This window comes from Esox lucius, chromosome 9 (genome assembly GCF_011004845.1).
Source record: "Esox lucius isolate fEsoLuc1 chromosome 9, fEsoLuc1.pri, whole genome shotgun sequence".
Taxonomy (NCBI): Eukaryota; Metazoa; Chordata; class Actinopteri; order Esociformes; family Esocidae; genus Esox; species Esox lucius.
Genome location: NC_047577.1, coordinates 16,043,499 through 16,058,723, shown reverse-complemented (window position 1 = coordinate 16,058,723; position 15,225 = coordinate 16,043,499). Strand labels below are relative to the sequence as shown.

The 15,225-nt window shown below is 43.4% G+C and overlaps 2 protein-coding genes and 1 non-coding gene across 6 annotated transcripts in view; all 3 read right to left on the bottom strand.

The window, feature by feature from the left end:
• Window positions 1–625: 625 nt before the first annotated feature.
• znf207b (zinc finger protein 207, b) lies at window positions 626–5,929 on the bottom strand. Of its 2 annotated transcripts, XM_010902157.5 has the most exons (11): window positions 5,757–5,929; window positions 5,058–5,184; window positions 4,831–4,966; window positions 4,334–4,531; window positions 4,034–4,109; window positions 3,744–3,808; window positions 3,327–3,466; window positions 2,991–3,086; window positions 1,992–2,219; window positions 1,612–1,768; window positions 626–1,508 (listed from the first exon to the last, which is right to left on the bottom strand). In XM_010902157.5, exons 1-11 carry the CDS (start codon window positions 5,795–5,797, stop codon window positions 1,363–1,365), a joined length of 1,410 nt encoding a protein of 469 aa, XP_010900459.1. In that variant the 5' UTR covers window positions 5,798–5,929; the 3' UTR covers window positions 626–1,362. The 2 variants fall into 2 exon arrangements, with proteins under 2 accessions (XP_010900459.1, XP_010900461.1); XM_010902159.5 differs by lacking the exon at window positions 2,991–3,086 and having other exon boundaries at window positions 5,757–5,927.
• LOC114839892 lies at window positions 3,589–3,717 on the bottom strand. Its single transcript, XR_003782241.1, has one exon. It is a non-coding gene; the product is annotated as a small nucleolar RNA SNORA49 (small nucleolar RNA).
• Window positions 5,930–8,063: 2,134 nt separating the features above from the next.
• The window catches only part of rhbdl3 (rhomboid, veinlet-like 3 (Drosophila)), a 42,263-nt gene continuing 35,101 nt past the window's right edge, over window positions 8,064–15,225 (bottom strand). For 2 of the 3 annotated variants that reach the window (XM_020049453.3, XM_020049454.3), the window contains exons 6-8: window positions 14,635–14,735; window positions 11,536–11,596; window positions 8,065–11,124 (exon numbers count right to left, since the gene is read on the bottom strand). In XM_020049453.3, the coding sequence (XP_019905012.1) occupies window positions 10,853–11,124; window positions 11,536–11,596; window positions 14,635–14,735 (434 nt within the window). In that variant the 3' untranslated portion in view covers window positions 8,065–10,852. Of the gene's footprint in view, window positions 11,125–11,535; window positions 11,597–14,634; window positions 14,736–15,225 lie in introns of all 3 variants that reach the window. The other variant, XM_010902160.3, reaches the window with a different exon arrangement.

The following is a 15,225-nucleotide window of genomic DNA, read 5'->3' as shown; positions in this document are numbered from 1 at the left end:
ACACTTTTGTAGTACTTGAACGGTTTTTGACATTTCCTTGAAATAACTTTCAGACTCAAAGAGAGTACATTTTAGCCTACTAAATACTTTATTAAATGTAAAATATAACGACCGAGCTACTATATTGTTGTTCCAATTCCACCAGTTGACATGCACTATAGGGAGTAAATAAATGGAAATCAGCCAGTGAATTGAAGAAGTAGGGCACCCTAAGGACATGAAAAAGTAGTTTAAGAACAGATTACTGGACAGAAGGTTAAGTCTCTATCCTTAACCATACAAACACAGCATAGAGAACTGGCATGCAAATGTTAGTGAACCTAAGATGGTGGGGGGAGGGGGGGGGGGGTAAAAAAACGCAAGCCCACTCACTCAGGGTGCAGGTATTTAACGACTGGATTATATCATAAAGATCATCCAACTACATTTAGACCATTTGGATTTTAATAATGTATCATGACGAAACACCGGGAGATCATTGTGAATGCTGAAGTCACCGCATCAGTACTGTACTTCCATGAAGACAACACTTATGTAGAAACCTTCATAAAGAAGGCACTAACCTCCATGGTACAAACCGTCATGAAGCCTCATCCCCCATCCACGGGTCAGGAAGAAAACAGCATTGGATTTTAAGTGGGTTTTATTACAACATAGATTGTTTAAAACAGTACAGAGAATAATAAATCCACACAATTAAGTTACCCTTTTGATCATGTAATAAACCTGAAATAAGAATAAAGCTAGAGACTAACAGACAACCCACGGATCTGGTGACAGACTACTTAACAGTTGGAATCATCATCATCATCATCATCAAGGAGGACCCTCACCAACCCGATGGTTGGGGACAGGGTGTCCAACAGCACCTAAGTGTGCTGTGAGGGCCTCGCCACTGACTTACACTCTACGCAACAGAAAAGTATATATTTACAGAGAAACTTGCCTTTTTGTAAGGGGGGGGCGGTACGGTACGATCATGTTACTCTCCAGCAGCGAGCAGTCAAAACAATATGAACCATATTTAACACACTTCACTTCTACAAACCTGAGTGAAACATGAGAAGAAAAACACCATACATGTATCAAATGTGTAACCACATCGTGAAGTTGTCATCATGAAGTTGTGTGTTTTTACTTTTTTTTTTTTTCTATGTTAGTTTTCTCTCCTCCATTAAAGATGTGATGTTTAAATGTCCGTGTGCTGTGTCAATATATTTGTTTCATCAGTGGTTTTCTTCACCATCACTGGTTGGTCTTACTGCTCATTGGCTTGGGCTAGTTTTAAAAAGCACAAGGTGAGAAAAGGTTTAACCTCCAAACCTAGTGAGGGGACGCTGGGCGGCTGGCGTAACTGCTGCGTCAGTAGCGGCCTGCCGGGGACATGACAGGGGGCCTCATGCCCATGGGAGGCCCTCCTTGGTACCCCATGGGAGGTCCCTGTCCATAAGGAGGCATCCCGCCCTGCATGTAGCCAGGCATACCCTGAGGGGGGGCGCCATACTGACCTGTAGGGAGGAAGGACCTTTAAACGTCACAAACAAACAAACAGCCGGAGGCGACTCGTTCCTCCGATGCGTTAAGGCGCGGCAACGACGTTCGGTATCTTACCGTGCATGGGGTGCCTCATGCCGGGCTGCTGGGGGGGCATACCTTGCTGGGGGGGCATCATGCCGCCCACGGCCGCTACGGGAGGGGCAGACATGTGGACCTGCCCCTGCCTGGGCACGTTACGCTGGTACCGGGGCAACTGAGCACGTCGCTCCTCCTGTCAGCGGGCAGACAAAACACAGAGGCGACTCTCAGACTGGAGGCGGCTCAGACACGTCCCTTTCAGTGCAACGACAATCCACACGGCTCAATGACACCTACACAGGAAGTTCTTTTTCTCAAGGCATTTAAGTTCAAAACCACAAAACGCCACAAGTGAAATGTACTTCCTCATTCATTACTTACTGTGAAAGGGCAAACGCAAAGCCGGAGCGACTTACCAGTGAGATATCCTCATCAGGGTGGATCAACTTACTGGTTGCACTCGTGGTGGTGAGGGTGGCTGGTTTACTGGTCACTGTGGCCGGGGGCTTGGCCACAGTGCTACTGGGGGGGTTGGAGGAGGAGGGGGCAGAGGACTGGGTGTAGGCGGGGAATGTTGCTTTGGGAGGGTCGGAGGAGGTGGAGGGCACACTGTGAGGCACGGCTCCAGAGGCACTCTGCTGGGCCTAGGAGACAGGGACGAAGAGGAGCCGTCAGAGGAAAGAGACGACTCACAGATTACGCTGGACTGACGTCATTGAAACCCATTCAGATGTTTAGATTGGTGGCCTATTGATTCCGACAAAGTAATTTCTAAAGGACATTGGTTGCCGTCCCATGATTTATGATCACAACAAGCAACGAAATGATGTTTCAATCTCATGACACTATGGGGTTTTTATCACCTTCAATGACTTGAAAATAACAGGATTCCACAAGGGGTTATAGTGATAGAACTGCAGTTAAAGAAGTGATTGAAATATCAGTATTCCCGCATGGGCCAAAACGTACACACCCGAGTCATTTCATAGCACTGCTAGATCAAGACATCACTAGGAAACACTGCATGTACATATGCAAAATACCATCTGAAGGAATCATGCTAAAATAAGTTAGGGGAGGGAGAAAGAAGCAAAATGCAAGCCATGCCTCAACAAGACTTGTTTTTTTTTTAACACATTTTTATGCCCCCAATGAAGAACACAAGGGAAAAACAACACACAGGCATGCAGCAAGTCCACCCACAGGAGGCCAGACATCAGCTCATTCTCTTGGGTGGATTGATTCATTAAAATGCGCGAGGAATGCACAAAAGCCTGCTTAAATCTGGTTACCTCGGTTTGTCAGAACTGATTCAAGTTACAATTTTTTTTTGTAGCATTCCCAACCAAATCAAGCTGACACGCTGCATGCCAGTAACGCCTCTACGAGACTTAAATAAAAAGAGTCCTGCCTACTTGTGGCGAGTTAGAGAACAGAGGCTTAGAGGCGGCAGCAGACTGAGAGTCTACACTGACGCTGGAAGAGGCTGTGCTTGGAGCATGAGAGCCCATCTGCAGTGTAGAGAAGAGAGGCAGGGTGAAGAACACTAGCAGAAATAGATCTCTGCTACAACCGTCACTACTAGAACAGTATGCATGTGACTAAACGGGTACACCAGCACGGACCACGGCGACTCTTAACGAGCACTTCGTTTCGCTACTTAAGACACGAAATCATCTAGAAACGTTCAAACGATGGAGTCGAGACTGAGCGAGGCGGCCGGAGCCGCGTTCCCTCCAGGAAGGACCCACCTGTACGGCGCTGGGGAAGAGGGGCTTGGTGACGGCGGCCGGGGCTGCGGTCGCGGCAGCGGGCCGGGGCATCCCCGCGGCGGCAGGAGCCGGGGCCATGTGGGGCAGACCGGGTCGGTGGCCCATGTGAGGGGGCATTCCTGTCGGAGGAGACGGCAGCGCTCAGTCGGTCAATCCATGACAAACACCACAGCGTAGGAATACAGTTTTCAGGGGGCGACAGGACTGAGACTATGTCTCTCCCGCTGGCCCTAGTTTCGGCAGTGTCCGGTCTCTCACAACCTCACGTGGGATAACGGTCCCGGCATGGAGACGTGAGCGAGCCGTGTTTCTGTATCCCCTGTTAATGCCAGGCCACTCCACTGGGGTGGCTGGAGTAAGGGAGGGGAAGGAGGCAGGCTCAAGGACAGTCCTTACCTGGGGGCATCCCGGGCATTCCTGGCATCATGGGAGGCATCATCCCCCCCATCCCATGCATCATGCTGCAAAGACAGAGCAGAGCGACTGTCAGGACGACACAACCAAAACCATCAGCTCTGTCAGAAGCTTTAAAACATGTCTATACCAGCTGTGTTGACGACGTTCTGCTAAAGTAAAATGGCGCGGCCGTAAAACACCACGTGGTAGTAAAATGAAAGTCATAAAGTGGCATTCAAGGACAGGAATGCGAGGACAAAGCGAGTAGCGCGCCACGAGACCATACTCACCCTGGGGGCATTCCATGCATACCAGGGGGCATGCCGTGCATCATGGGAGGGACTCCTGGCATCATAGGTGGCATTCCTGTGTGGGGACAAAAAGAAACAAGAGACTATTTCAAATCAACACAACAATTATAGTTTACAAGTCCCTATAAACAATTTATTCCCGGGTTCCTCGGCACGGGCATGATTAATTCCCTACTGTGCCGCTGAGCATCGTCTCGGATCGTTGTTATGTTATTATGGGAATTCCCGGGCAGGCAGAAGTGAGATATCAATCATCTGGCCATCCAGCTAATGTCCTACCTGAGTAGCCTCCTGGGGGCATGCCTGGAGCCCCGGCCCCTGGGGGCATACCTGGCTGGGACATGGGAGGGGCGTATCCAGCCTGGGGCTGTGGAGTAGTCATCTGTGGCGGCTGCTGGAATGATGAAGGGCCTGGGGCGTCATCATCATCATCGTCCTCATCAGAGTCATCCTGATTTTGCTTCTTCTTCTGGCTTTCTGTAAACACACGGTAAAGGGGTATTTGAGGGGCACAGCATTACCCAAATATGACCAGCCCACTGACACACGGCTACACACTATGACCTGAGCATGACTATGTTGGCATAGGCTTACCTGGGGCAAAGTTTGGCGTTAAAACAAACAGATTTTTGTCCGTTTAACAGATGCAAAATGTGAACCCACTGATTTAGTTGACGAAGGTAAAGCGGGGACCATATCAGCACACATCTGACTGATATACCGGAAACATCTATGAAATCAGATGTACAAAGGGCAAAATGTTGGCAAAAACTAACCCTGTTTTTGTTCTAACGTCCGTCTTCTCTCTTGCATATCCTTCTCTGGAATTCCTTCCATGCCGTAGATTTCTAATTCTATATCTACTCTTCCGGGTATGGCATTAGGGACGCCGTCGATGGTCTCTTTATGAACCTGAAATTCAAATTACACAAAACCCAGTCATTTATTTCACATGACTGACAGCACTAACAATTGACAACCAGTCAAGAATGTGAACACCAACCTGCATACAATGGATTGCCAGCCCCGGACCAGTATACAACTTCTTATGACATATATGGCACTTAAAATGTTTGGCCTTTTGATGTTGGATGAGGATCTTTTCATCGTCAAAATCTCGATTACAATACCTTAAAGTTGTGAGTTAAGGAGTGCACTAGTTCAGGCCATGTTAAACATTTGCTGGGGATTGTAGTCAGCTAACTTTATGGATGAACGTTATCTGGCTGAACTTTAAAAAATCCCTGCCATTACCAAATGATTTGAAGGTAAAGTATACACTTCAAGCATAACGTCTTATCACTGCGATATTATATTCTGATTAAACATAAAACTGGGTAGTTAGCTAAAATAATTATTACAATAGCTTGTTAATGTTAGCTAACTAATTAAGGTACTGTGCAGCTGGCTAACGTAATTTAGCATAGTTAGTTAGCGAACTACATTTCCGGCAAAAAATATTCGTCAATTTACAACATTCAGGTTAACATTGTTTTGGTAAAATATTATAAAACATTTAAAGGGACTATATTGAGAATATAAATATACACAACATGTTTACAAAAGACGATAAAGTCTCAAGAGCGGACCCGAACAACGCGTGAGGCCTATTAGCTAGCTACTTCTCGATTAGATAGCTAAGCCCTCGAGCCATCCATTTCCTTTCATGATTCGCGTGTCGTCTCTTTACAGCAAAGGATACCAGCACCATGGCTTCATCTGCTTCTTCTTCTTTCGTCCCATCTTTCAGATAGTACTCGGAAAGCTAACAGACAATAATAAACACTGAAATTCGTTATTATTATCTGATAAACATTGGCGGCATGCTGTATGACTACGCCGAAAATGGCGCTTCTTCAGATGGAGGAAGTCGATTCTCCTTTGCACCCACAATGCAGTGCTGACGGAACACGTGCGCATATCCCACAAATGTGATTCACTTTCACAAATAAGGATCAAATGCTCTGTCTATTGCAATATTTTGACAGCGTTTAACTTTATTATTTATATAAACCGATTTAATTTCATATTAATAATGATACCAAGTAATACGACTATGTTTTATGTTCATTTAATTTCCAAAGGGTTATATACTGTGTAATATGTTAAATGTCCAGATGGTGGCGATATTTCACCACAAAGATACTAGAGCAGTAAAGAGGGAGAATAATTATTGCTAGTTACCATCATTATCATTATTTATTTGTTTTAAGAGGGAGAGCGTGTAATTACCATGGGTGTTTTCTGTCCTTTCACCAGGTGTATTAGACACAAAATTTACATTTGAGAATTTTATTTTTGCTTTTTGGTCTTCATTTAAGTTGTTAGGTTAATATTTTACTGGGATATCAATGCTGAATACCTTGAGAATTTTGTACATCAGTCAAAATGTAGATACAATTACTAATTAATTGAGACCTACTTCCTAATGTGTTGACTTAAATAACTGAGAATGTATTGAGTTGTGGTCCAGTCCAACCTTGATTTGATAAAGAGAATGTTTTAGTAGCAGTCCCCCAGCCCATTTCCTTCCTACAGTATAATCCAGACTGAATCCAATAACTGAAAAATAACCAAATAATACCCTCTGCAGAAGTCTGAGCAGAAAATAAATTAGTATATTGAGAGTGTAGGCTTACAAGTTTCTGACATATGGAGAATAAAAAGATTTGAAATGTCTGAACTTAGTACTGCTTAAAAATTCATTAGGTTTCATAAATCAATAAGATCCTTACGTTAAAGTGGGAATCAGCAAGAAACAATAACAAAATGTTCTACATGACCCTGTTTCTGTAAAGACTGGAGGGATGGGACTAAATAAACGTAAACCTAAGTGACACACTGAAATTCCTAGAAAGACCCATGGGCACACTAGCTGACTGTCCATGATATAAAATTATAGTTTGAGACATATTTTGAGGCTGTAGAGTGTTGTTTTATGTTTACTTTGTTTACAAACACTGAAGTAAAACAACCTAATATTTTGAGTTCTGTTTGGGTACAAGAGCTAAGCTATGCAAAAGAAGCATTTCTAAGTTGTATTTGTCATGAAGTTATAGTTCCCAGTAGGTATATAGCAACTCCAGAATGCAGAGGCAGTTTAATCAAAGTTAAAACCTTATGGCAGTTTAATCAAAGTTAAAACCTTATGGCAGTTTAATCAAAGTTAAAACCTTATGGCTGTGAAACATTGATACAGTTTTATCTGTGCAGAATGTAAGGACAAATTGTTAAAAAGAAAGTAAATACATATGATAATTTAATATTAATAGAAATAAAATACCCTTCATTCTAATCCCAACCTTTTTATTATAGAATATACGTATTTATTATTGTTCTATACACATCAAAGCACTAATCCACTTAAATAAAAAATATAGTATATTCGATGGAGAACTAGCAACATTACTAAAGCTTAACTGGGAAAAGTTAAACTGATAGATGTTCTGGGTCTCTAACACTCTATTAGGAATTACTTCTATTGTAATTCCTGCAAAATTATTTTCATGGATGATTTGACAGCAATGCCTCTGCAAAGTGCCTTGATTCTGGTCTAATTCACCTGTTTATACTTGTTTTTACATTAATGACCTTTGTTATGGACATTCGTCAGAAGAAAACTGGAAAAACCAATCAAAGTTATTACAACAGACGTCAATAACCTATGACATGAATAATCAATGACTTATGCCCATGCATTTTATCCATAATGTACAGTCCCTGGATTTGTATTCGACTGCTTTCATGACCTTACATACAAGTACTGGCTACTACACCTAAGTATTGAGTTACTGATTGCAGAAACTAACCATTTCAAAAGGGGTCGGCACAAATACAACTTAATGGCATTTTCCCCATGTCATTTCCCAAAATGTGAGGGACCAACTAAACACTAATTTAAGACAATGTTTGACAAAAATATTATACATCGCTTTCTATACCCAAGGCCAAAGAACCTACTTACAGCAACAGATGTTCCATCCAGACCTTAGATCTTTTTCCCTCCCTCCTTTTCCCTCTCAGGTAAATGATTAGTTTGGAGAATGGAATATGAATGCAAGTCCTTAAACCGATTAGAACCCACTTTTAAGACCAACCGATGAATGTTTCATTGTACGCATTGGGTGCTTCTGTTGGTTTCCATAAGACAAGGGACTAGACTGAAGAGGCAGCACTATAGCTGGCCTCGCTTCACTCAGTGAATAATGACCAACTGTTGTGTCCTCACGCGTTTCATTGATCACTTTGACATCCGCTGTTTTCTTCAGAGCCTCCTCGGCCATTCAGACAAGAGCTCTTTTAAAACACCATTCGGACAGTTTATACGAATGTGTGTCTCGTTCCAAGGTCTCTCTGCACATTAAGGAGTTGAGTGAGCAGAGACCACTGACAATTACCAAACGCCAGGATTTCAGGTATAGTTTAATTATAAAAACAGTTTAATGTATTCCAGTATTTACATAAAAAATCTACAAAATATGCAGGTGTTAAAATAATGTCAGTGAGTCACCATTCTCAGTATCATAGCCCTTATACATAATCCCAAATTACCTCATCAATCAATGTTAAATACACAAGATAATTCAGACATCACAATGTAGACCAGTCAACAACTATACAACAGACGCCAACACCGTGTTTAAAAATAAACAACAGTCACCCATTGTATGTTAAAATATTAATTCGTAAATAACTACATTTATAAGTCATTTTGTGTCACGCAATTACTGGTGCCATGGTGAGGTTAAGTTACAGCACACATCTGAGCTAACCCAGGCGGCAGTCTGTTCGTGCCATCATTTCAACTCCCAAGTCAAAGAAACGTCTTCGGCTTGACAGTGACAGTCCTGGAGTGGCTAAACCCGCCGGAGGGGCAACAGGCCAATCTGAGCGTGGCTGGTTCCGGTCCGACGTTCTCCCGTCGATGCAACCACAACATCCAATCCAACCTGACTTACAGTAGCATCCGTGTTATGGACGTCTATGTAGTACACTTCAAATTCTCAATGGAAGGTAGTGCTGCCGAGGCCGCACCATTTGCGCAGCCTATAGACAGAGGTTAACCAAGTCATCGAAAGGGCTCATCATGTAAAACAAGAACAACACTGCTATGGGGGGGGCAATGTGACTGCTAAAGGGGAATCTAGAGTTGAGGCCGTGTCAGGAAGCAAGAAGACCAAACTGACATGGATACGGAGAAGGGTCGAGGGTCGAGGGTGAGCGCCGTGGCAACTGTCCAAGGGTTGCCTGGAATACTATAACAGCTATGGTTGTCACAACACAAAGGAAACCAAGTGATGTAGATTATTTTTACTCACCGATATGCACAGGCTGATGAGCTAAATTAATTTAATTTCAGATAGGACTGTTTCTGAGATGTGTACGGACAACTTCATAATGCAATTTTGTTTCACGTTAGTTTCACAGAATCTGTGTTGATGCTCTTTACCCCATGGTTGGTCTGGTTTGGCAATCTTAATGTTAGCAGCAAAAACAGGCTAGACAGGGTGAATGTAGCCAGCGAGGTCATGGGAGGGTAACAGTCACAGCTCACCGGGACATTTGGAAGGCGTGAGGGGATCCCAGTGTCCTCATCACCCCATCCTAGATTTGGAACTCCTCGCCTTAGGATATCGTTTTAGATTCCTCAAGAAGGATGATATCCCACTGGCGATAAACATTGTAAATCTGAATATGAAATGAAGTATTGTCCACTTATCACAATGACAGTTCCTCTTGAATGATTCTAAAAAAATTCAACCGAACTCATTATTAGTTTCTGTGTATATTGTTTAGCTGTCCCTGTCCCAGCTCAACCAGTACTCCTCTCAAAAGGCAACATATTCCACTGTTAAAAGTACAGTGCATATTCTATAGTATTTTGTTAGTTATGTGGGATTATTTTGGCAACAGTCAAGAACACTAAGCAATACTGAACTCCACTTCTAACTCTTGTTTCCACTCATTTCCATTTTTGATAATTAAAATCCAAAGTCAGTGTAACCAGTATAACATGCCAATACTGTCCAGTCCGACAAACCGTGCATGCAATACTGCTCCCACAAACCCAAACACACCCACCCACACCCACACACACACACACACTTTAATTTATAAGAGTTAGGACTTACAGAACAATTCAGTATGTGTTTCTTCAAATCTATGGCACTCACACACCAAAGACACAAAAGAAACATCCCTGCAAATCTCTAGCTTTGGTCCCCATCTTTCTGTTTCAGTCATTAGGTCTTTGTCTTGCCAACATACTGGAACAAGCAACACAGAAGGGTGCAGAAAACATCAGATCACCAGGTAAACACTTGGACATTAGATCAAACCCATCACATGACGTTATAACTGTTAAAAGCTAGAACTTTTAACTAGAACATAGCTTTACATCAGACTTAGAGGGTAGAGCACAGACATTTAGGCCATACCAGACACCGGTGTATCTTAACTCTCTCAAACCCTATGGATAAGTTCCTTCACAGATTGTTCCTTCGAGTTCAGCTTTCAAAATAACCTCAGTTAGGGTTCTGACAGGAACAAGCAGCATTGGGTTCAAGAGAAGGAGGAGCCACACTTCTCTAGTGGTCGAGAATGAAAGGCAAGTTCTGGATTCTTGGACCTGGGCAGTGATATTCCATTAGCTCTAAGGACTGCAGTTGGCTCCCTAAGCCCTCTGTGGAGACTTCTCTGAAACTCTCGACTGGTTTAGCCTGCAGTCCAGCGCATTGAGTCTATTTCAGAGACTGGAGGGGAGGGGGGTGAGGAAGCTCACATAGCCTCGCCCAGAGCTCATGGCGTAGGAGGCAGCCGGACATCCAGGAGGCTGTAGGCGAAGATGTTCCAGAAGACGGCACAGAGGACAAACAGGAAGTACACCGAGAAGAAGATCCAGAAGAGTGACTGCTCCTGGAGCCGCTGCTCGTAATTCTGGAGAACCACAACCCCAAGGGTGAGACCCACCATCACGCCCCCGAGGTGGGCCACAAAGCTGGGGTTTGGGCAGGGAGGGAAGGCTTGGGGGTAGAACCGGAGCCAAACCGCACGGCCGAACTCCACGCTCACTGAAGAGGGAGGATGGTAGAGAGAGGTTTTAGGATTATGTCGGTCAAAGTAACTATGATTCCACAGTAAACCACTAAAGGTGTTATTCTAATTACTTTATTAAAAACATAGGTTTCAAAAGTATTTGCACCCCTAAAGAATATAGGTCAAACAAAACTAAGTGGTGTCTTATGAAATGACCTGACCGTCCAACGGTGTTTTCTACTTCCATCCCTAGCCACTTGACATTTCTTGTTTCCAAAATCTACATCCCACTTTACTAACTAGGTCAAGAGCAAGGTTGGTGTTAACAGTACGCAAGACTGGGTGTCTCCAGTGACTCGGTTCTTTAATTATAGAAATAAACCAAAAAAAAGAGGGCCGTTTTAGGTTCCCTGCAGGCACAGTGTTCAGAGTTCAGATAGACTTACTGCAGACTAGAGCCATGGCCATCCGGAACAGCTTGAACTGACATTTCATACCGGACCAGTTCTGGGGACAGGGAGAAAAGAGGACGAGTGAAGAGGTGACAGAGATGGGCACAGCACAAAATGAAGATTTCATCATCAGTAGCGTGAGACGTTAGGAGTTCTTCGCCATGCAACATGGTCTTTGAAATCTCCAGGAAAATCTAATCCTGTCTATACAGTTCCATGTGATAGGACCCTTTCTAACTTCCCTATTAAAGATAGCTTTCAGAGACAAACACACATTGACCTGGATTGCCATATCCATAGTTATATATCATATACAGTGGGGAGAACAAGTATTTGATACACTGCTGATTTTGCAGGTGTTCCCACTTACAAAGCATGTAGAAGTCTATAATTTTTTTTATCATAGGTACTCTTCAACTGTGAGTGACAGAATCTAAAAGAAAAATCCAGAAAATCACATTGTATGATTTTTAAGTAATTAATTTGCATTTTATTGCATGACATAAGTATTTGATACATCAGAAAAGCAGAACTTAATATTTGGTACAGAAACCTTTGTTTGCAATTACAGAGATCATACGTTTCCTGTAGTTCTTGACCAGGTCGGCACACACTGCAGCAGGGATTTTGGCCCACTCCTCCATACAGACCTTCTCCAGATCCTTCAGGTTTCGGGGCTGTCGCTGGGCAATACGGACTTTCAGCTACCTCCAAAGATTTTCTATTGGGTTCAGGTCTGGAGACAAGCTAGGTCACTCCAGGAACTTGAGATGCTGCTTACGGAGCCACTCCTTAGTTGCCCTGGCTGTGTGTTTCGGGTCGTTGTCATGCTGGAAGACCCAGCCACGACCCATCTTCAATGCTCTTACTGAGGGAAGGAGGTTGTTGGCCAAGATCTCGTGATACATGGCCCCATCCATCCTCCCCTCAATAAGGTGCAGTTGTCCTGTCGTGTCCTTTGCAGAAAAGCATCCCCAAAGAATGATGTTTCCACCTCCATGCTTCACGGTTGGGATGGTGTTCTTGGGGTTGTACTCATCCTTCTTCTTCCTCCAAACACAGCGAGTGGAGTTTAGACCAAAAAGCTCTATTTTTGTCTCATCAAACCACATAACCTTCTCCAATTCCTCCTCTGGTCATCGGCAAACTTCAGACAGGCCTGGACATGCGCTGGCTTGAACAGGGGGACCTTGAATGCGCTGCAGGATTTTAATCCATTACAGCGTAGTGTGTTACTAATGGTTTTCTTTGAGACTGTGGTCCCAGCTGTCTTCAGGTCATTGACCAGGTCCTGCCGTGTAGTTCTGGGCTGATCACTCACCTTCCTCAAGATCATTGATGCCCCACGAGGTGAGATCTTGCATGGAGCCCCAGACTGAGGGAGATTGACCATCATCTTGAACTTCTTTCATTTTCTAATAATTGCGCCAACAGTTGTTGCCTTCTCACCAAGCTGCTTGTCTATTGTCCTGTAGCCCATCCCAGCCTCGTGCAGGTCTACAATTTTATCCCTGATGTCCTTACACAGCTCTCTGGTCTTGGCCATTGTGGAGAGGTTGGAGTCTGTTTGATTGAGTGTGTGGACAGTGTCTTTTATACAGGTAACGAGTTCAAACAGGTGCAGCTAATACAGGTAATGAGTGGAGAACAGGAGGTCTTCTTAAAGAAAAATGAACAGGTCTGTGAGAGTCGGAATTCTTACTGGTTGGTAGGTGATCAAATACTTATGTGATGCAATAAAATGCAAATTAATTATTTAAATATCATACAATGTGATTTTCTGGATTTGATATCACTTTTCACTACTCTGTGTTAACTGCCCTTACCTTTTTATAATAGCAATAAGGCATATAATAAGTAAGTATAATAACTAAGCATGGTGTCCAGGCACTCCACAATAGGTTGTGCCTGAGAACAGGTGTTAGCCACCCCCACTTGTGCCTTGTTAGAGCATCTGTTCCTGTATTGACTGAGTCACTGAGGCCTTTCCATGTTGAATTAGTTCATTTCAGTATAGTTTATTGGGTGAGCCGTCAACAGGAGGGATCAGCCAATGAAGGTCAAAGTCCCAACCGGTTGTCTACATTAAAATGGCAGTTGCCAACAGGGATGTCCATGCTAGTCCTCTAACCATCTCTATGCAAACATGTGGTGACTCTTGACCTCCCTTTTCTTGCTGATGTAGAATATCAAATTTTGTCTGAAAGGAAGAAGTATTACAGAAGATTTGGACGACCAGTGTATATATTAGATAACCAGGGCCATCCTATTATACTGAGAGCAGTCTGACCTGGGCGTGACCTTGTTGGCATAATGTGCCTGAACTGAACCAATCAGAACACAGCTAGGATCAAAGGTGAATTGACCCAGAGCTTCAGAAAATGTAATAATCTAATTAGATCATAAGACCATGATCTAATTTCTACCTCCAAAGCACATTATATGCAACCAACGCAGTACACACACTCACATGAAAACCCCACATAAAACATAATCCTAAACCTAACCTAACCCTAACCTTAATAATCTAACCACACACACACACGTTTGTTTTTATATCCTCAAGGGCCCCAGAAAAACTAAATTGCATTCTTCCTTGCCCTAATCTTAACCCTAAACCTAACCCTAAACTTTACCCTAACCCTACCCTTCACCTAACCCTATTCTAAACCTAACCTTAACCTCAATAAAGTAACATTTATGCTCACATTTTACCTAGATGTAATGCCTAACCTTAACCCTAAACTTAACCAACAACGCCTGGACCTTAAAAGGACCCCCAATTCTAAATCTAAACCTAAACACTTGACTTTCGCCTCATGGGGCTCGAAAAAATGCCCCCACGAGGCATGTTTTTCAGGTTTTACTATACTTATGGAGACATTTTGTCCCCACAAGGTAATAAAAACAAGCACACACACACACACAAAGACATACACACACAGGTCATCACTAGACACTTCCTGTCTTTGTACAAGGGGCTGAAAGGCTGGAATGTATGGAATCCCTCAGAATGCCTTGCTTTGATGTGTCTCTCTCTGTGAAGAGAGCCTGCACAGGATGATAGTCAACACATTACACACACATCTTTACCATAACGACGTTTGCCAGGTGTGCTGAGACCAGCGCGTAGACTCCTCCAGACGACCCCACCACCGGAGCAGTCATGTCAGTGATGGACACGGCCAGGGAGCCTGCCAAGGTCAGAGGTCAGAATCAATCACATTTGATTTAGCGACACACAATTGCCATTCCATTTGTCAACGGGGGACCTTTGAACATTCATAGCAATCACTGACCCAAGGGCAGTTTCAAACAATGACAGTTGATTGAATGAGCAGCTTTAAATGTTTACTAGTAGAAGCTGCCAGTCAATATGAAATACAGTCTCAATAATCAATACTAAATACATTCTCAATACTCAATACAGTCACTCTGGACAGAGATGTTTTATATTAAAGCTTAAACCGAGGCTTCCATTGGCCAATTTAGTCGCCACTGTCGATTAATAGGCATAATAAGTATCACCACAGTCTGTTACACTGAAAAGAGCTAGCCACTGGTACCAATTCAAACCGTCACAAAAGAGCCAGGCAGGCGTTGAAAGGAGTGAATGGCTGAACACCCAGTAACAATTGGTGAGCTGCAAACAGAACAACGCAGAGCTGTTGGGTTAAGGGAGGA

Coding starts and splice junctions, on each gene's coding strand:
- znf207b (XM_010902157.5), bottom strand. CDS start 5,797: ATGGGACGAAAGAAGAAGAAGCAGATGAAGCCATGGTGCTG. Junction 5,185..5,756: donor CAGATGAAGCCATGGTGCTG/GTATCCTTTGCT, acceptor CACAACTTTAAG/GTATTGTAATCGAGATTTTG. Junction 3,087..3,326: donor TCTTCCCCAGCGCCGTACAG/GTGGGTCCTTCC, acceptor TCTACACTGCAG/ATGGGCTCTCATGCTCCAAG.